The sequence below is a fragment of the Elgaria multicarinata genome, chromosome 2 (genome assembly GCF_023053635.1).
Source record: "Elgaria multicarinata webbii isolate HBS135686 ecotype San Diego chromosome 2, rElgMul1.1.pri, whole genome shotgun sequence".
Lineage (NCBI taxonomy): Eukaryota > Metazoa > Chordata > Lepidosauria > Squamata > Anguidae > Elgaria > Elgaria multicarinata.
The window spans coordinates 166,736,549-166,757,294 of record NC_086172.1 but is presented as its reverse complement, the minus strand read 5'-3'; the positions used below and the strand labels follow the sequence as shown (position 1 = coordinate 166,757,294).

At 39.4% G+C, this 20,746-nt stretch overlaps 1 protein-coding gene across 7 annotated transcripts in view; it reads right to left on the bottom strand.

Moving 5' to 3' along the window:
* MARK3 (microtubule affinity regulating kinase 3) overlaps positions 1–20,746 on the bottom strand; it is a 73,620-nt gene that overhangs the window by 15,626 nt on the left and 37,248 nt on the right. For all 7 annotated transcript variants that reach the window (XM_063118089.1, XM_063118093.1, XM_063118091.1 and 4 more), the window contains 9 exons: positions 19,539–19,609; positions 17,405–17,461; positions 15,987–16,223; positions 15,737–15,856; positions 13,565–13,664; positions 13,205–13,317; positions 9,246–9,399; positions 6,709–6,926; positions 1,248–1,351 (listed from right to left, as the gene is read on the bottom strand). In XM_063118089.1, coding sequence (XP_062974159.1) covers positions 1,248–1,351; positions 6,709–6,926; positions 9,246–9,399; positions 13,205–13,317; positions 13,565–13,664; positions 15,737–15,856; positions 15,987–16,223; positions 17,405–17,461; positions 19,539–19,609 — 1,174 coding nt within the window. The remainder of the gene's footprint in view (positions 1–1,247; positions 1,352–6,708; positions 6,927–9,245; positions 9,400–13,204; positions 13,318–13,564; positions 13,665–15,736; positions 15,857–15,986; positions 16,224–17,404; positions 17,462–19,538; positions 19,610–20,746) is intronic.

The following is a 20,746-nucleotide window of genomic DNA, read 5'->3' as shown; positions in this document are numbered from 1 at the left end:
AAGGGATTACAGCCTCTGGTGAAGAATGGACACATTTGAAATGCATAATGTGTAACAACTGGAATGCTTTTAAAAATAGTACACAACATTTCCTTCAGCCTCCTTCTGAGGTCTGCTTCCTTGTCTTGGAGGGATTTTGCACACCACAATACAATAGAAATATTTTCTGAGTATTGTGCCCCCCCCTTTTAAAGCTTTTGGCTGCCCCTCCTTTCCTTCTGTTTCAAGATGGGGCTCAATACCACACACACCCACACGCACACACACACCTGAAATTTATAAAAAGGTCCAAGCCTCTTACCCTGCTTTCCACAAGAGCAAAAATACCAACATTAAATACAGATTGTGTGGATTACACAATGAATTATGGGCACAACTCAGTCAAAATTAAGCACTTTAATTCCCTTTATATTTCAATGGGAGAAGAATTAAGCATATACTTAAGGTTGCAATCTTATACACACATAACCTGGGAGTAGGTACCAATGGGATTTAATTTGTGTAGACATGCATAGGGTTGTGCTGTATATTTCCCACTGAAGTCAGCAGGAGTTGAAGTACTTAATATTGGCCGGATTGTGCTTTCTCTCATTTATTTTCAGAGATGACGAATTAGGGTTTATCAAGGTAAATAATTCCAATATCAAGTACTGCAGCTTACTTGGCACATGCTATAAATTTTCATGCTTGCTATCTTCAGAGGAAAATAATATGCTTTTGATTTTATTTATTTATTTACAATATTTGTATACCGCTCTCCATTCAAAATTTCGGAGCGGTGTACAAGATAAAATAAAATAAAAACAGAATGAAACACTTTAAAATAGATTTTAAAAGAAGCAAAGTGAACCGTGGCTGGTCATTAAGAAAAGGCTTCCTGGAACAATGATGTTTTCAGGAGGCGCCGAAAGGAATATAAAGTTGGCGCCTGACCTCCAGAGGCAGGGAATTCCATAGTAGGGGGCCTACCACGCTGAAGGCTCTATCCCTGGTGGATTCCAATCAGAGGATGGGTTTATGTGGAACCACCAGGAGCATGCCCTCAGATGACCTCAGTGACTGGGCAGGTTGGTAGGGGAAAAGGTGCTCTTTCAGGTATCCTGGTCCCAAGTTGTTTAGGGCTTTGTACACAAGTACAAGAACCTTAAACCCAGTAGCAAATAGGCAGCCAGTGGTATTATAATGGAATCCTGATGCATACAACTATTTAAGTATGGCAAGTTTTCCTTAGGAAAAAAAACTCTTACCTGCTCTCCTTGCCATTTTGAATGACTGAGTGTCTGTCTGCAGCTGTTCTTTCACTACAAACGTATGTATTTCGCCGCGTCATGGCTCCAGGTGCAGTGTTGTTCTGCCAAGAAACGTCACACATTTATTAATTTCCAAGAAAAAGGGATGCCTAATGTCCTACTAGAAAGGAAAAGTCTATTTGCTGATGCTTAACGGGCAACTTAGTTTAACAGTCAAGTCTTACAGGTACATATGATATTCTAGTTTTCATGATCCTGCTTATTCTTTCTCCGTCATTAAAAAATCGGAACACCCTATCCTTTTTATTAGCTCTTAGCCGTGTTGAAACCCAAATCTGAAATTTAAACTGTTTCTTGCAATCTATTTTAAAACATTTTATGTCTCTTCTAGAAAAATGGAATGAGGGCCTTCTCTGCTGTGGCACCCCGGCTGTGGAATGAGCTCCCTAAGGAGGTTCGCTTGGCACCTACATTACATGCTTTTAGACGCCAGGTGAAGACCTTTTTATTCTCCCAGCATTTTAACAGTGTATAAATAAATTTTAACTTGGTGTTTTAAATTTGTAATTTTGCATTGCTGCTGTTTTTATCTGGTTGAGCTTTTATATTGTATTTTATATTATGGTTTTATACTGTTGTTTTATACTTTGAATGTTTTTAATTTTTGTGAACCCCCCAGAGAGCTCCAGCTATTGGGCGGTATAGAAATGTAATAAATAAATAAATAAATAAATGAGTATCACTTTCCCCCCTAAAACTAAAAGAAGTGCCAAGTAAGAACACAATTGGAGGGCAAGTAGAGATTAAGGAAAAATGGTAAGAAATATTACTATGTACACTAGGAAGTAAAAACCACCACCACCTTTTTGAACACAAAATAATTAAGGCTGTACAGAAAACACAGTTTAAACAAAAGAAAGTAAAAGTAGAAGGGTATATTGCAGAAGAGTTTGACAATACATTTTTAAATATGTACACACATACATACACAGAGGAAAAGATAACCACAAGCCCACTCAAAAATAACGTTTTGTTGGGGGGGCAGGAGCACAAAGAAAGTTAAATAATTACTTTGCCTCTGTCTTTACAGAGAAAGAGTGTGGAGATATGCCCAAGCCGGTGATCAATTTTCCAGGAATGACAGAAGAGCTAGTGGATAACAGAATGGTTTTAAAAAAGTGTTAGAAAAGAGTCAAAGCATATGATCAGGATAAGCAAGCACCACTGATGCTTCAGAAGAAACAAGGAAAGCGGGAGAGTTTTGATCTTTCTCGTTCCTGAATAGTACAGCAAGCCAAGAATGGGATAAACCCCAATGAGAACCAGAAAAGCAACAAACAGTTCCATTCGCATTCCCACCACCCATTCTAGATTTCAATGAACAACACAAGAAGAAACAGAGGTCACAGAGTCAAGCGTTCACTTGTGAGGAAGACTTACTAGGCCTATTTTCATTGAAATCTGGTTACGTTCCATGCTAAGCCAGGGGTACACTATCATTTTGGGCTATCGTTTTGAATGGATTTGGCAATTTAAGAAACTGTCCTGGGCTCCACCACAAAATGGCTGCTATGGGAGGGGTGACAAAAGACAAGTCACCTGCCCCAAAGGCTGAGTACAACACAAAGGTGGGGTCTGAGCACCAACACACTAAACAGCTCCTTTGGACTCATAGTTTTCGGAACCAACCAACAGAAACCTATTTCACAGCAATCTCACTCGCTGGTAAGAAAATGTATTAATTAAAAGAATGGGAGGTAAAGGGCAGCAAAAATGGAATCCAGGGCTGCATTGGTGCCTGCAGGCACCATTTTGCCTATCACTGTGCTAACTAAACACCTTGATAAGACCAAGCTGATTAAGAACGGCAACTATGAAATGGGAGCACCATTTTCAACTAACTTTTTTGAGGATTTGCTGCTACAACAGAAAAGGGAATATTTATTTATTTATTTAGAATATTTATATACCGCTCCCCATTGAAAAATTTCGGAGCGGTGTACAAGGTAAAATGAAAATAACAACAGAATAAAACAGTTAAAACAAAATTTAAAAGAAGCAAAAACAGAAATCCAAGGCTGCATGTTAAAGAAAGGCTTCTTGGAATAAAGATGTTTTCAGGAGGCGCCGAAAGGAGATATTTAACAAGGTTGCACACATACCATTAACTGTGCACCAAAAAAGGAGGCAAAAGAAACTCTATTAAATTAGTATGGTGCGGATTGGTGGCAGAAAGTGATTGATTTCTTTGAAAAAATAAAATAAAAAAGATAAAGCACAGGCAAAGACTTATTCAAACACCTTATTCTAACTAAATGAATCAAGCTTCTAGGTATCTTGAAGAATTCACAACAGCAGCCTGCTATGAAGCAATGCTGTCAAGATACAAAGGAAAAACCAAATTTTGTTTTTACAGTGTTGATTGCCTGAGCCTGCGAAGGGCCTGAAACATGTTGGGCATGCTTTTCCCCTCCTGGACTTTTCCAAGAGATGCATCAGGATGCACTGCATAAAGAAGGGAACAACCTCGTGGGACATCACACATTTGAATATGATATCTGTCATTCCTTTGTTTGCTTCCCTCCATGGTGAGGATGGTGGGGAGGGGTGTGTGCAAACCAGACGCCTGCTCCCAACATCTCTTAGGAACCAAACAACATATCAATAGGCAAACTGTAAATACAGGTTGCATTAAGAACATAAGAAGAGCCGTGCTGGATTTGGACAAGGGTCCATATAGTCCAGTACAGAGGCCAACCAGTGGCCATTAATTTCTGCATCACAGAAAATTGCTAGAATATAAGAGGGACCCTACTAGATTAGACAAGGGTCCATCTATTGCAGTATCCATTTGCACGTACTGGTCAGCCAGATGCTTCCATTCACCATGGTACTTAAGCTTGGGTCTCTGTAGTTTGGTCTAGTGATGGGGACCTGGGCTCTATTAAGGTTATTTTTAGACCTCCCTTAAGGGAGGGCTACTGCTCAGTGAGAGAGTACATGCTTTACATGCAAAAAGTCAGCGGAAACACTCCACACTAGGAACCCACCTAATCTCAATGGGGAGATCATTCCACCTGGTGGGTGCCACAACAGAGAAAGCCCTCCTCTGCACATGGCCAAACGAACATCAGCAGGCCATGGAATAGTAAGGCAAGGCCTCTCTTTTAGAAGGTAGAGATGGGGGCGGCCTATATGGGGGAAGGCGGTCTCTCAGACAAACTAGTCCTGAGCTGTTTAGGGCCTTATGAACCACCAGTAACACCTTGAAAATAGTACAGTGGTTAACTGGCAGCCGGTGCAGAGCTTTCAGCACAGGAGTCATATGTGCGTGATTTCCACTGAGCCGCTGCATTCTGCACTAACTGCAACTTCTGAACCAATCTCAAGGGCAGACCTACATAACGTGCATTACAGTAATCCAATCTTGAGGTTACCATTGCATGGATCACTTTGGCCAGGTTCCCTTTCCAAAAATGGTCACAGCAGTCTTCCCAGCTGAAGCTGGTATTCGCTGCTCTTTGCCACTGAGGCCACATAAGCCTCATGGGAGAGATGAACCCAAGAGCATCACCCAGACTATCTCCCTGTCAAGGAAGTACAATCCCATCCAGGACAGGTAAATTACTCAGAGCCCCCATCTTATGAGGATTCAATTTCAGTTGGCTGGCTCTCATCCAACCCACCCAGGCAACAGTGTCTCACTCCCTATGTCCCTTTCCTGATAAAGGTCATCCATTAAAGCGACAAAGCCCAATTCCTAACCAAAACAGGACCTGATTACAGACTGCAATGGGTCCAGATATTCCATAGCCTCCAAGAACATTCTCCTCTAGCATCTCCAGTTAAATAAGGACCTCAAAGAGGGCTAGGAATGACCACTGCCTGAGATCCTAGAGAGCCACTGCCATTCAAAGTAGATGGACCAATGGTCTGACTTGGTATAAGGCAGCTTCCTTTGCTCATACTAGGCATCGTGAATTACTTGAGCAGTGCTACTGATTGAAATGGAAAGCCTAAGAAAGCCCAAAGCTGAACAAAGATAGGGAGATGCATCTCTCACATAAAATCTTGACAGACGATTCCCACTGACTGATCACTTAATACACAAATTACAGGAGAAAGGCAAAATGCTTAACAGTAAGCTCAGAGCTAAACTGAAAACCCAGGGATTCTTTCATCTATTTAGAGTTCCTAAAGGAAACAGGTAACTTTTCATTTGATTGTGGATCAAGACAGTCTGAAAAATTAGAAGGGCCCGAAAAGGACTGGGAAATGTAGATGATCAGAGGAAGGAAATAGAATAAAACATACTCATACTGGAAATGCTGGTAATGAAAGGTTCTAGGGCAAGGGTGGGTCACCTTTTTTCCGTCAAAGGCCACATTCCTTTGTGAGTTATCTGTCAGGGGGTTCAAGTCAGCGGTGGGCAGGGTCAAAGCCAAAAGTGTCTTTCTGGCCCCCACCCCGGTTTTCTCCCTCTCACCCTTTTCTTTCTCATGCAGGGAACAGACTGCGCCTGCCAGAATTCTGAACTGATTACATGCAGAAGGCTTCCGAAATTAGGCCAAGGGCCACAGGCTCCCAACTCCTGTTCTAAGGGATTGTAATTAGCTATCCTTGCCTCAGAAGACTTTTTGTGAACGGCCCAGAGAGCTCCGGCTATTGGGTGGTATAGAAATGTAATAAACAAATAAATAAATAAATAAATAAATAAATAAATAAAAAAAATACAAAAAGCCCAACACTCTAGATTTGGCATTTCGAAATGTATTTCACTACAAATTCAATACTTGTAGAGTCTTGTGTTTTAAAATTCACCATGAATGGAAAACTGTATGATTCGGCAGACTCAGGCTTGTGAAAATAAATGATTAGATGTACATGTCCAAGTTCTGGACAGAGCTGGTGGTAAAAAAATATTGCTATAAAGCAGACTTCCCCAACTTGGCACCCTCCATAGGTTTTGGACTACAACTCCCATCTGCTTCAGCCAATAGGGCCAATGGTTAGGGACGATAAACGTTATAGTCCAAAGCATTTGGAGGGCATCCTACTGTATACAATTTCTGGTACTATAAAGTGCCAAACCAAAAACATTTATCTCTCCCACCCCCAAATGTAATAAAAAGGAGCCCAAGCTGAGAGACAACAACATAAGACAACAAGTAAAAATACAGGCAGAAGGAAACAAAAAAGCCAACAGGATCTCACAGTCTTGTCTAAGTAAACCTTTGAATTGTTCACTGTCAAAGTTTCAGAATGTATAGGCTGTAGAATTACGTTTTTTGGATAGTTACTGCACAGAATATATGAGCTACCCGCATTTGCTTCTGACTGAAAATGTTTTTATTTAATGTGCTTTGTCATAAACTGCTCCTGATAAATAAGCCTGGTGGAAGAGGAAAATGTGCCTGCAAATGCCTTACAATTTGAAGGGGAAAAAGCCACAGCTTACATTGGGTGCAGCAGAACTTCTCTTCCGCTCGGGAATATCAGCCTTATTTGGATTGCTGGCATTCCCAAGCATAGGACTAGCAGGAGCAATTCCTCTCCCTCCAGCAGCACTGCTGCTAGATTTCCGTGATTGAATCCCTTCTTCTTTGAGGTCACTGTCTGTAGTGCTTGTCTGACTTCTTTTTGGATATGTCACTACTGGAGGAATAGATGGACCAGCTGCAAAACAGAATGGATTACACATTACAATGTCAAGGCATCTCTAAAAACATAAAAGCTTAATAGACAAAGAAATAAAGTTGTAACAGCAGATGACCTAGATTTACTCATAAACAGATTATCATGTTTAAAAAGAAGTCCAGCAATTATTACTGAAGACATTTAGCTGGCCTGTTTTTATATGAAGACGACAGTATGAAGAATATATGACATGGTAGTCATTAATTTTCTTGAAGGATCTCTTCATGCTATTTTTTTTAAGGTGTGCATGCCTAAGAAGGGCACGGTGTGAATATTATACAGACACTTCTCTGCAAGAGCACAATTTGTGTCATAACCCTTAAAAATCGATCCCCAAACTTGGAAGCCTTAAGGCACAATGGGATTTGACCAGAAAAAACATGCCTCCAGAAACATGCCTCCAGGCCCACGCATACAATTAGTTCACTGTTTTGTTACACTTTGTCAAGTGAAGGATTCTATGTTGGGAACTAAAATGTTGGGGAGTTCGGTGGGAAAAAAAACCCTCAAGTGTAACAAACCAGACACCCAGAACTGCCCGGCTATTGCAATGGGCAAAATGATCTCTATACATGATTATCATGGAGCAGCTATTTCTACTATCCTTTAATATGTAGGTACTATGCAGATGGTGAGTCATGCTTTTAAAATGAGCTTCCTTTACCAGCCTTTATCTTTGCATTGAAATAAAAAGCTAAAGCTTTTAAACTTTTGATCACCCACTTCAAAACCAGTCACAATGATTTTAAGGGACTGCATTAGAAAAAGTTGACCTTTTTCAGCTGGGATTAAGCCTCACAGTGCATTCAGATGAGAAGATGGTTGCTTTTACTAGGTCATACAAAGCAAATAGGCTGTGTGTTGCTGCTCCGCATAACTAGCAGACTTTGTGGAAGAGAGGACAGCGACTCAAACGAAAGGAAATGCGAAGAAATACTGGTGAACACACAGTTCCCCAGTTCCTTTAAGCACACGCTGACCCAATAGTGTCAAAAAGAAAACAAAAGCTATACACACAGAGTAGATCTCAGGGAGAAGGGACTTTTGTGCTTCTTCAAAGAAATGTCACAATACTTATTAAATCTTCCCTAGGACAATCATGAATGCCAGGGAACATACCGGCAAAACAAACATACGAAATTGAACTGATAACATAAAGCAATCCATTAGCAAACTAAACTTCTTGCTGTGTGATATGAATGTTCAATTTTGATACATACACAAGTCTAAGGAGGATATTTTGATACAGCACACTTGGGATTACTTGAGTGACTTCGTTTTTTACAACCCACATCCCCAATTTTAAGTACACTTAAAATATTTTGGTAATTTCTATTTCAATGCAAATTTCTACATTTACCTGTCAGGGCCTGTTCCTGTTGACAAATATTTAGTTTTAATGATGGACCCCCCCTATTATGCAGAGGGAGGCTTCTATGTAAAACATAGCTACTTAATATGATTTGGATAAAACTGGTTAGCATAGAAAGACAAAGTGAGTCAGCTCTTCTTGCTGAGAAAAAATATCTTCAGCCAAAGTAGTTTCTTGGTCAGTATTACCATAAAAATATATCAAAACCAAACCTATGAAACAGAATGGAGATTCCCATTTACTAGGATCATCATAAGGTGGTGAGAATTGTAAAGAGATTCTAAGGACTTTTCAGAGCTCTTCATCCATGCAAAAAGGAATAAGCATTTGTTTGCTGAGGTCAAACAAATGCCACACATGTAGCTCCCTAAAGATCCAGTGTTGGCACTTAGGAATTAATATTTTTCTAGTTTGTTCCAATTGTTCTATGAAGGCAGACAACTTCATTATAACTTATAATTGGCACAGGAAACTCCCTTGAAGTACAGCTGTGCATAACCAGAGTAATTGGCAGAGGGCTGAAACTGTAACCTTTTTGTTAATGAGGAATCATCTTCTGTAACAACTGCCCCAGTTTGAAATTGTACCATAGGTATTTGGAGAAGAGAGAAGAGGGATACCAATACATTATACTAACATGTACTAGACCGAACATTTCTCCCACGGTAAAGCAGAACCACATCAGATATCACAGTGGCTATCCTTGTCTCACTTCAGAACTGATTATCCCCCGCAAAAAATATTATTACAACAATAATGACATAGAGTTGGTCTCTAATGTCCAATTCAAATCTCCTATTGATTAGCATATGCTAAATTCTTCATCCATAATCTTTTCCTTTGGAAGCTGAGACCCCAAGAAGAGCCACAAATTATGAACTGTTTTCCTGCAACAGGAGTCCCAAGGCAATGAAAAGGCCGCTCACCATGGTCACTGTACCGTCGTTGCTTCTGGCTGGAAGATATACTCCTCTGCACTTTGTGATGTGGGGATTGTCCAGTGCTGTTGTTGAGGTCACTACTTGGCCTGACTTTAGCAAGCGAAAGGTTGCTGCTGGAGCTTGAGTCGCTGGCATCCAACTAAACAGAAGCAGTGAGGATAAAGGTTAGCATATCAGCACAGTGGTCCTGCACGTAGCAAGCTTATAAAGGGGCTCAAAGTCTAACACTGTGTGTATCCAGAGGGCTAATTAACCAACATCTTAGGGAGAGAAAGCATTTCACACTTTGTACTATTTCTGAAACGTTATGCATTTGAACGGGAAGATTAGTGTGATGAGGGAATTATTCACCTAATTATTATTATTATTATTATTTATATAGCACCATCAATGTACATGGTGCTGTACAGAGTAAAACAGTAAATAGCAAGGCCCTGCCGCATAGGCTTACAATCTAATAAAATCATAGTAAAACAATAAGGAGGGGAAGAGAATGCCAACAGGGACAGGGTAGGGTAAGCAGGCACAGGGCAAAAGTCAAATCAGTCCTACGAATGTCAGGCCAGGAGACAGATTTTGTTTTCCAGACCTTCTCATAACTGACCATTCCCTGTCCATGAAGCCTTGGTGGGCTAGCAAACACAAACAGGGACAGCAGCTTTGCACATCTACTGTCCCAAGATAAACCTCCAGCACTTCCAGTTAAATACTCTCAGGAACATGGATGGGAAATTCCTGTTGTTGAGAGCTTGGAGTCATGCTGCAGACAAGAGTTGCTGGGGCCTGCAGCTCTTTATAGAACTAGCCAGTCTGACATTCTTCATAAATAGCTGACTCACTGAGAAAAACAAAATAAAAAGGTATATAAAAAAAATAAAGAGTTTCGGTACTTGGATAGAATATTTTTCTTGTACTGAGGCACACTATGTGGTGTTGGTTCAGCGTGAGAGCAATATAAAGTTGTTGTATTGCATTTTGCTCAAACTGGGTGAAATTCTATCAATAAAAGGAATTTCCAAAGAGTAACTGCAATCTGTCAGAGTCCTTTGCCCTGCATCCTACTTAATCAGAACAAAAAATATTGCCCGTCTTGCACACTATTCACTTAAATTAGATGGGGTCGTCTGCAACTAGCCATAAGAAAAAACGTTAATATTAAGCATGCGTCACTTATTGTCTTCTTGTGCACAAGTCTACAAGTCATGTTAAATAATTATTTAGTTGTAACCCTGAGGCAACCAACTTTCTTCAAACTTAGGCAAGTAAGAGGTTGAAGTGAACTGAAACTGAGAAAGCCCAGAATAATCAGAAGCTCTTTTCTGAAATGGTCCAACGTTTCAGAGTAGTTGACCTATGCAAAGTCTGGGCTGTTGTGAACATTTAGCTTTTTCCTAAACAAAACCTAAAGTTGAAAGTAGGAAAGGGGGCAAGGAACACCTTCCATCTTAAGTTTTTGTAAGCCACCTTGTAGGAGTTACCCTAAAGGAAATAGCTGAAATATATAAAATAAATAAATACGTTGCCTCTGCCTTTGCAAGTTTGATCAGTGGGGCATGCAAGCCAGACATTGATTGATTGCATATACACCCTGCCCTTTTTCCTCCAAGGAACTCAAGGCGGCATACATAACCCTCTTCCTCTCTATTTCTATCCTCACAACAACAACCCTGTGAGGTGGGTTGGGCTGAGAGTTTGTGATTGGCCCAAAGTCACCCAGTGAGCTTCCATGCCCAAGTGGGGGCTAGAAAACGGATCTCCCGATTCCCAGTCCAACACTCTAGCCACTACACCACACAGGATTCTAACATCTCGGTAAAAGCCAGTGAATAGTGAGAGCATCTGACACTGCAGCACTGCTGAAACTAAGGTTTGGGTTTGGTCAGACTCTTGGGTGGAGAATACAGGAAGCCCCCCATAAAAGCAGTAGAAAAGCAACATTTGAAGCTTAGCAATTCCTTTCTACGGGTTGGCAATTCTTTCTTTTTTAAAAAATATTTTTATTTTCTACAATACTTAAACATACAGCATACAATTAAAGAAAAAAACATACTACATAAATGTTGAATAAATGTTGAATACATAATATCATGCCTACATAACATAATCAAACTTAACATATAAGTGCTCCCCCCACTTCGGGATCTCATTCCTGATTCCAAAATCTCATACTTTCTTCTGCTGGCGGGTTCCCACTTCCCTTAGAAAATACAAATATTAGGAACTGTTTCCAAATTCCTTCAAAATCATTTGTTTTAGCTATACCTCTTCTCAATTTAATATTACAAGTCAATTTATCATTAATAGCTATATCCCAAACTTCTTTATACCATTCTTCAATACAATAATCCCCTTGAATCTTCCAGTTCCTAGCTACAATCAATCGTGCCGCAGTCAGCAAATTCGATATCAATTCCTTAGTTTCTTTTTTACATTTTAAATCTTCAAATAGTGACAGTAATGCAACTTTGGGTTGGCAATTCTTTTCTACAAAACTGTCTTCCATTCTTTAGCAACAAGCATTCTTGGTTGGATTCTTGGTGGCTCTTGTACTTCCTTCTCCCCTCACATTAGAAGTTAACTCCTAAACTAGGGGATCCCACATTTTGAGTTTGGGTCCAAGGCTGCCCTTAGCTCACTAAGATCAGAAGTGAGTGAGAGTTAACAGAACAGCAGTAAAACCATTACACATCCCGCTACGTGATGAGATGCAACACAGCTGCAGGAGTCCTGAATATGCCACTGTAAGGACGCAATCCTCTGCATGTTTAGACAGAAACCATTCTTACAATTTACAGTCTTCCCCAGCCAACTGTGTTGTTTTTCTTTCTAAATATGCAGAGGATTGTTCCTTAAGTATATTAAGAAGCCAGACTGTGCTTTGTTTTTACAACCAAGTCTATGGGCCAATTCAGACCTCATGATAAACCATGGCTTATGATGGGAGTGAGCTGCAGTAAACCTTGGACTCTCATGCACCCTGCTCTGTCATGGCCATGAAGAGTTCAGAAGCATATATTTCAGTTTTTGAGTAACAGAAGCTTTCTCTTTTGTACAACCCTGACAAATGGGGGTTAATCCTAACTGTTTGCTTGAAACAAGCCAAACTATGGGTTATGAAGTTGGCTTGTTTCAATCAAGCAATACTTAAGACTGACCGAAGTTTAGGGCTCTGATGTTAATAAAAAAAACTTCTGATTTTCTTGTAGTCATGCTGGAGGGTAGGGTAGGGGGAATCACCCAAACCAAAGACTTCTTGTGGCTCAGTTCTGTCACAGCAAACCATGATTTGTTATATTAGAATCAGCTCTATGTCAGCTCACAAACCATGGTTTATGAAGGGCTGCCAAACCAGGATACCATTTGTGCTAAATGTAGTTTTATGTTATATCAAAATAGACAAAACAATAATTACAATTGTTGCTGCACCCCAAGATGCTGCTGCACCATGGAGACAAGAATGAACTTATGAAACTAAGTGCTGGGCAGACAAACAATGAAAGCAGACTAGCAGCTCTAAACCATGGCATGGTTTCTTAAACAAGGTTAGCACAAACCACTGTTTGGCATGATATCTGAATTTATTTATTTATTTATTGCCCAATAGCTGAAGCTCTCGGGGCGGTTCACAAAAATTGAAACCATTAAAAGTATAAAACAACATGAAGTATATTTATTTATTACATTTCTGTACCGCCCAATAGCTGAAGCAATCTGGGCGGTTCACAACATGATATAAAATACAATATAAAAGCACAACCAGGATAAAATTTATTATTATTATTATTATTATTATTATTATTATTATTATTATTATTATTTTATATAGCACCATCAATGTACATGGTGCTGTACAGATTACACAGTAAAATAAATAAATAAATCTGAATTAAGCCTATACATTTCCAACATTAGCTTACAATAGTTTATTTACGCATTTTACTCACCTCTGATGATTTCCTCCCCAGTAGCAAATACGTAGCAGTGATTTCATCGTATTTCATTTTACTAAGGGATTCCTGTATTTCTTCTTGAGAATACCCCATTCCAACCATAATGTCTAAAACAAATGGAAAGCTTGTTTCAAACAACACTGCTTTATTGATATACTACATACAGTTGATACATAAATATCTCTAGGAAGCTAATTTATTAATAATAGAACAAAATTTAAATTCTTCTCATGGAAAAGTGTGATGGCCAAGATCTAAACCTGCACATTTAAGCAAGCAATAAGGCCTCACACCACAATGAACACAACTACCATTATGAAGTATGCATGCCAACTATCTCCATCCGGTGCTTACCTATTCTCTTCTGGTCCGAGATGTCTAGCTCTGGTTCAACAAAAGGTTTAAGTTCATCCTCCTCATGACCTGCATTGATCCATCTGTCCTTCATAATTTGCTGTCAAGATAAGTTTTGTATTAGTATAACAGTAACAAAAGTCTTTAGCAAAGGCCAAGTCTTAACATTTTAAGCTGAGTAACTGAGGGAAAGTAAGCTTGCCCTTTCCTCCTGCCTTCATTCTACCAAAAGCAAAATATATTGTGCATATTTGAAACCTGTGCCAGTACCATTTTTTCTTAGCCCTTTAATGAAGGGCAAGTTCCTGGAGGGATGGGATTTTAGGTTTTCCCCCACCTCTTCTGCTGCTCTTTGTTCATCGTATTAAAGGGAAGGGAGGCGCCTACCCCCTGGGGCCACAAAAAGGCTACTGATCCCTTTATGTGGAACACTCTATGCACCCAAGAAATAAGCAATGGGAAATGCTTCCGTGAAGTGGTGGAACCCAAGGGTGTATTCTATCAGACATTATTTCCTCCGGCTGCACCATCATGATTACTTGGGAAGAATGGAAAATTCTGAATTGGCATGCTCCATTCTTTCAGTAATACTAATGTATTATTTATTTTATTTTATTTTATTTATTACATTTCTATACCGCCCAATAGCCGGAGCTCTCTGGGCGGTTCACAAAAATTTAAAACATTCAAAGTATAAAACAACTGTATAAAACCATACTATAAAATACAATATAACAATCTTACAATACTTAAGACTCTCCCATGGAAAAATAAATTGTTATGAAGGATAAGGCTATCAATGGTTACTAGTCACGACGGCTAGATATGAAATCTAGTTGCTGGGGAACGTGAGTGCACTCATGTCCTACTTGTAGAGTTCATAAGGCAGTTGGCCACTGTGGGAACAGATGCTGGACTGGATAGGCCTGATCCAGCATGGGCTGTCTTATGCTCTTAAGCCAGTGTGAGGGTCTTATATTAAACCGATTCCTGCCCCCTGTAGCAAGGGAAGCAAATCATAAAGCACTGAATGGCTACATGAACTATATTTTCCTTTCATCCTTCTTAGAAAGCAAAATAAACTAAAGGTTAGATTATTCATTCAATGAACTTTTGGGCCCTGTATGTTTCCTTGATCTGTGTGACTAAGAAAAGAACAGGTGCTGCTTAGCTTTCCTTTCCACTCTCAGCCTGAGGAGAGCTTTGACTATGGGGCAGTAAATAAATGCAATAAACAAATAAATATAAATAAACAAACAGCTCTACAGAATGTTTGAGGATGGAGGGAGGGTGAGGGTGCTCCACTGGGACCTGGACTGCTTGAGAGGGGGTCAGGTGAAGTCATATGAAATTAAAGTGGAAAATGTTTAACAAAAGAACAGTAGAGGAAAATAAAACAGTAAAAAAGTTGTTCATGCAATATTAACCAGAGATCACATACTCCCAACAGTAAGCAGGTCACGCCTTAAAATGAAATAGTTGTATCTTCCTGAAACTTGTTTTTAAAAGTCATGGTTTCTATTCAACTACTTGAACGAGAAATAATTCTAAAAGAGGGTGTTCCTTTGTTTTTGTTTTTAAAAAAATACCAACACAGCACTAGAAGTTCCTGAACATGTTTTAGCGCCAAAGTTCCAGTTTATGAAGTTAAGTCTTGGTATACATTGGTATAATGAAGACATCTAGTTGGGCTTAAATTGATTAACACAAAGAACACCCTCTAGGTGGAGCACAACACCTCCCTAACATTCACTGCAGTCTAAAGTACTATGAATGAGTACTCTATACTGATTTCTGTCCAATTGCATAATAACATGATGTGCTTACTTAGTACAATACAATGAGATGTTTGTACAAATGCTTCCGGAAGACTAACAGAAGCTTGGATAGGGCGTGTGTGTGTGTGTGTGTGTGTGTGTGTAGGTGGGAGGGGTTAGAAGTGATTGTATGACCACTGCAGGGGAAGTTTATTGTACCTGGAGTAAATATTCCATCACATAATGCCACATTTTTTCTGCTAATTCTCAAATATGCTATTCCTTCCTGCCAAGGGAAAACAACTGGGGAGATCCAGGTGTTAGCAAGGTAGCCAAAATCATTCTCCACGCACAAGTAATTTTAAAACTCAAATTGAGTAAATTACTTGCAATGAAATAAGAGAAAATGTATCACCTCAAGAGTGCCTCTTTTAGTTGGATTTAGCACCAGGAAACGTTTTAGCAAGTTTTCACAGTCTGTTGACATGTAAAAAGGAATCCTGTATTTTCCTCTCAGCACTCTCTCTCTCAGTTCCTTAAATCAACACAAGAAACAAATAGAAAATTACAAAGATTTGCAGACCTGTGAGAAGTATTACCATAAAAAATATACTTCAAGAACTCCCCCCCCCTCCCTGCTCTTTAAGTAAAATTTAGGCATATACCTTTAGATTCTGTCCATCAAAAGGCAAAGATCCACTCACAAGGGTGTAAAGAATGACACCTAAACTCCAAACATCTACTTCAGGTCCATCATACTTCTTTCCTTGGAAGAGTTCTGGAGCAGCATATGGGGGGCTGCCGCAAAAGGTGTCCAGTTTATTTCCAACTGTAAACTCATTACTAAAACCAAAATCGGCTATTTTAATGTTCATGTCTGCATCAAGCAGTAGATTTTCAGCCTAGAGGGGTAAAATATGTAGTAAGATGTAAGGTTTCCTCCCCAGAAATACATCATTTCTTGAATGTTATGCATTTTAAGTACAATTTATGTAGCTAGCTGAAGTGATAGCAAGTAATAAGCTTAATATTTACCTGGCAATCTCAAAGATTATAGAAGCTGTAAAACATATAAATATATACCCACTGACACGTATGTATGCACGTATTATAAAGTCTACTGATTTGCTTAGTTTCATTAACTGTAGTAGCTTTCTAAACTCTTTTTTGTAAGTGACTCAAAAAAGTTTGTAATATACCAGACTACTGGTAAGGAACCCTATTTATCATAATACAGCAGAGTTCTGATTTTTATGAAAGTTTAGAATTGCTTAGATAGCTCAATTTGCACTACCGTGGGAATTCGGTTTCCTGTTCATGGAGAGAGATAATTTGGAAGTGGTGAAGAAAAGGAGAGGATAGCTAACAGACATGGAGCAGCCCTTTGGCGGTCGAAGGTTAAGTGCAACAGTGAAGGCAATTTTTGAGGAGAACTGGAAAGGGAGCAGTGAGAGGCAAACTGGTGTGGCAACATAACAAGAACTGGAGGAGCATTAAACTGACCAATGGGCACTGCAGACCCAAGATGGAGCTGTGAGGATAGGGACGTATGCAACAGCAGGAATGTTGCAGCTGCTACAGCCTAATTTCATGAAATGGACTTCATCCATAGGATCATTGCTTCTGCTGTGTGAAGAGCAGTTCTTCCCAGAGACAGTGAGTGATGGCATAAGAAACAGGCAGACAATTCTCTCTTTCCCCATCACCCAAGTAGCCTACGTAAAGCTGAAAGTGAGAAACAAGCAGAAGCACTGCTCCTGCTTTTGCCTCAGCAATCTTCTTTGTGCTGCTGGCAAAAAAAATCTGTACTTATTGCAACGGAGTCCCATTTACAATGGGAAACTATTTCCATAAGATGCTTCTCCAACAATATCCTCAGCTTTATTAATATGCCAGCCGGCAATGATGAATAAGGCAGGTATGTTACCCTTAATAAGCCAACCAGTAGCTCATAAGTCATCACATAAATGTATCCTTTATTTTTCCAATCAAGGATAAGCAGAAACTATTATCAATCCAGGAACCTAGAAACTAAAAAATATGAATAATGTTCATGCACAAATTCTTGGCTTTCACTTCTTACCTTGAGATCTCTGTGAACAATATGCTTTTGGTGGCAATACTGCACTGCAGATACTATCTGGATAGAAAACAGGTTCAATTATATAAAGTGACATAGAAAAAAGAACCATATATAGGCTGCAATCCTATGCATGTTTAGGCAGAAAAAAGTCCTACAACATGCTGGCTAGGGAATGCTGGGATTTGTAGGACTTTTTGCTGTCTAAACATGCATAGGATTGTGCCCTTATTCATACATTTTAGTAGTAGCCGTTAAAATTGGGAAACAAGTATAAAGTTAATATAATACCCATTATGAGAACATAATTACTAAAAGCTGGAAACCTAAACACACTCAATTGTGGGAAAGTCTCATCAAAATCAGTAAGAATTATTCAAATAAGTGCATTATTCAAATAAGTGCAACTGAAGGCAAGCTTCTTACTTAGACTAGTGTTAGCCATCAAGCAGATTATTATGGTTTCTCTATATGGTAAACAAGATTAATCGTCAGATAAGATGTGGAAAGGCAAAAACCTTATCACTTATCCTTATGTATATCCCTAATATTTCTCCAGCTTCCAACACTTTCTGTGAAAGTGAAGTCATCATAAAGATGGCGTCCTGATTGCTCAGCCACAGAACTGGACTCTTGTCCCACTCCAATCTAGTGGATGAATCTCTAACGCTAAGGCCATTATGCTGACTCTATTGGTGCTTCACTCAGAATTTGAAGCTCTATTTCATAATCCATTCAATCCTGAGCTAAGGGGGAATCCTGGTTAGTATTATCTATGGTTACTGTTGATAATGACATAAACATTAAATGCAATTACACTTGGCAGGACGGTATATCAATATTTTAAATAAATAAACATTATAAATGAAGTGAAGTATGGATTTCATGATCTACAATTACAATCCTGTAACCCATTGTATGAACCACAAACGAATTTCAGTAAATCCTTTAAAAACGATTTGGATAAAGGTTGGTTTGTGGCGGAAAGCAAAGAGCCAAGGATCAGTCCTAGTATCTGCTCATTTCTAATTCAATGCCAAGACTTTGCTAAAGAAGATGAAGGCATTATAAAAGTGCCTTTAACCATATGCATAACAAGAGATTTAATTTAACCAAGATCTCACCAGGGTTTACATCTGGAGCCTGTTTTCAACATCAGAGCTCAGAACACACACAAATCGAGAACTAACATCTAGACAGACCCTTATACCAGTTATCTCACTTCCTTTGCACACTAATAGAACCTTATTGCAGACTGGTTTGCAGGTTGGGCAGTGAGCACCACAATACAGAATGGGAGCAGGGAGTGAATGAGAGAAAAGGAAATCAGACTTGCAATTTGAGATACAAGGAACTCAAATCAAGGACAGGCTGTTCCACAGCCAATACTTGTTTTCTTTGAGCAGTTTTCCAATTCATAGGTCTTTATTCCATTGCAACCTTACTTAAAATGTAATGATTCAGGAATGCCCAATCATGGTTTGAGGATCATATCTCAGGTTGTGGGCAGGAATTTGGGTTTTTCCACTTTGCTAGTATTATTTAATGTTATTGATTTAAACATATAAATTATTGATTGTATTAATTGCTGCCAAAAGCCTCTGGGCTAGATATTGGAAGAATGCAAGGTCTCCCTCAACTCATGAATGGTTGATTAAGTGTTTGGACATAGCAGAAATGGATAAGCTGAGGGGAGCTTTATATAATGTGGGTGAAATTTGCATGTAATTTATACTGCAGATAAATGGAATAGCTTTATTGGAATAATAATTGTGACCATGTGAGATTGTACAGAACTAGGGCTTTGGCTCGCCCTCCAAAACAGGACTGGAGATAAAGCTTAGTTCCTCAATCCTAAAACATTTACTTGGAAACATTCATTATTCATTTCAATGGAAATGTGCATTACACTAATGTCAAAGTCCTCCTTCTTATATACACTGAATTATGTAAGAGCTACTTCCCTGTAGCGATATTGTACATTGAGTGTGTGTTGCAATCATGTTGTCTGGGCCAATTCTGTCAGCATTTCCCACTATCAACACACACACCCCTCTTCCAGGAGGGAAAGCAACCATCATCTGGGGAAAATCTTGATAAATGTAGTATCTAAAAGTCTAGTGTAGACCATACATACCTGTCTAAATTTAGCTCTTGCCTCCTTTTCCTTCATTCTTCCATGTGCAACTAGATAATCAAATACCTCCCCTGTAATTAAGATATATGAAAGATAAAGACAGAGGCTCTTGAGAGTTTAAATGGTAGCTTATTTTTTTTTTCTGACTGTGACAATGGCATTGCAATGGCACTAATAATTTATGACAAGAAGATATATGAACCTTAAAAAATTAATTTGGTTGTCATAACATTCATTAAAAAGAATTTCACACAAGTAAAATATTTTAGTTGTATAAATGGGAAGTAAATAATACTGTTGCTTCAATACCAGAAGCAGAAACATGGTCTAAAGCACAACTCCTGGAATTATTCACATTAGGTTATATCCAATAGTCTTTCTCTTCCCCTTCTCCCCCTGAAAGTCACCAAAATCAGGTCTGTCTGCCTGATTTTGAACAATTACCCTCTTGCTCTGTGGCAAGAGGGCAATTCACAACCCTCTTGTGAATTACACAACCCTCACTGTTGGCCCTTTGGAGACGACGGGGTGCAATAGGTAGGAGGGGACAAGAAACTTTTGTTGGGTGAGCTGCCTTCTGCTCAAAGCAACTGGATTCAACTCATCATGTATTTTTACTAAAATGCAAAGCAAGCCATTTTGAGCATTTAGGCCACCGTCTGCCACAGTCACCCAGAGCCAAAACAATCCAAAACAAATTTGGAACATGCAACAAAATGTGGCAGTGTTGGGTGAATCTGTTCAGGGTTCTAGCCAGCCACTACTTTTTCTAGAATATGCAATTCTATTCCCCTCTTCCACAACCCCATTTTCTTCCGTTCTGTCTGCCCTCCAGTCAGCCAGCACTCTGTGGCCATTGAGCATGCCCAGTGATCAGTGGGTTGTTTTGGAGAACTGTTTTTCTCCACATTCTGCCCTGCTTAGAGTTTATTTTTTGTTCCCTTCTTGTGCATGGGTGCTGCCATTTGGCTACATGAGAACCTAAGAAGAGCCATGTTGGATCAGATCAGGTCTATAAGCAACAGCACCCTCCCACCCATGTTCCCCAGCAACTAGTGTACATGGTCCCAGGTCATTAAGAGCTTTGAAGATCAGCATTAGCACTTTAAATTGAGGCCAGAAACAAGTAGATAACCAATATATAGCTGGCATAAGATCCAAGTTATATGGTTCGATTGCTGGGCTTTGGCCACTGTTATGGCGGCCAA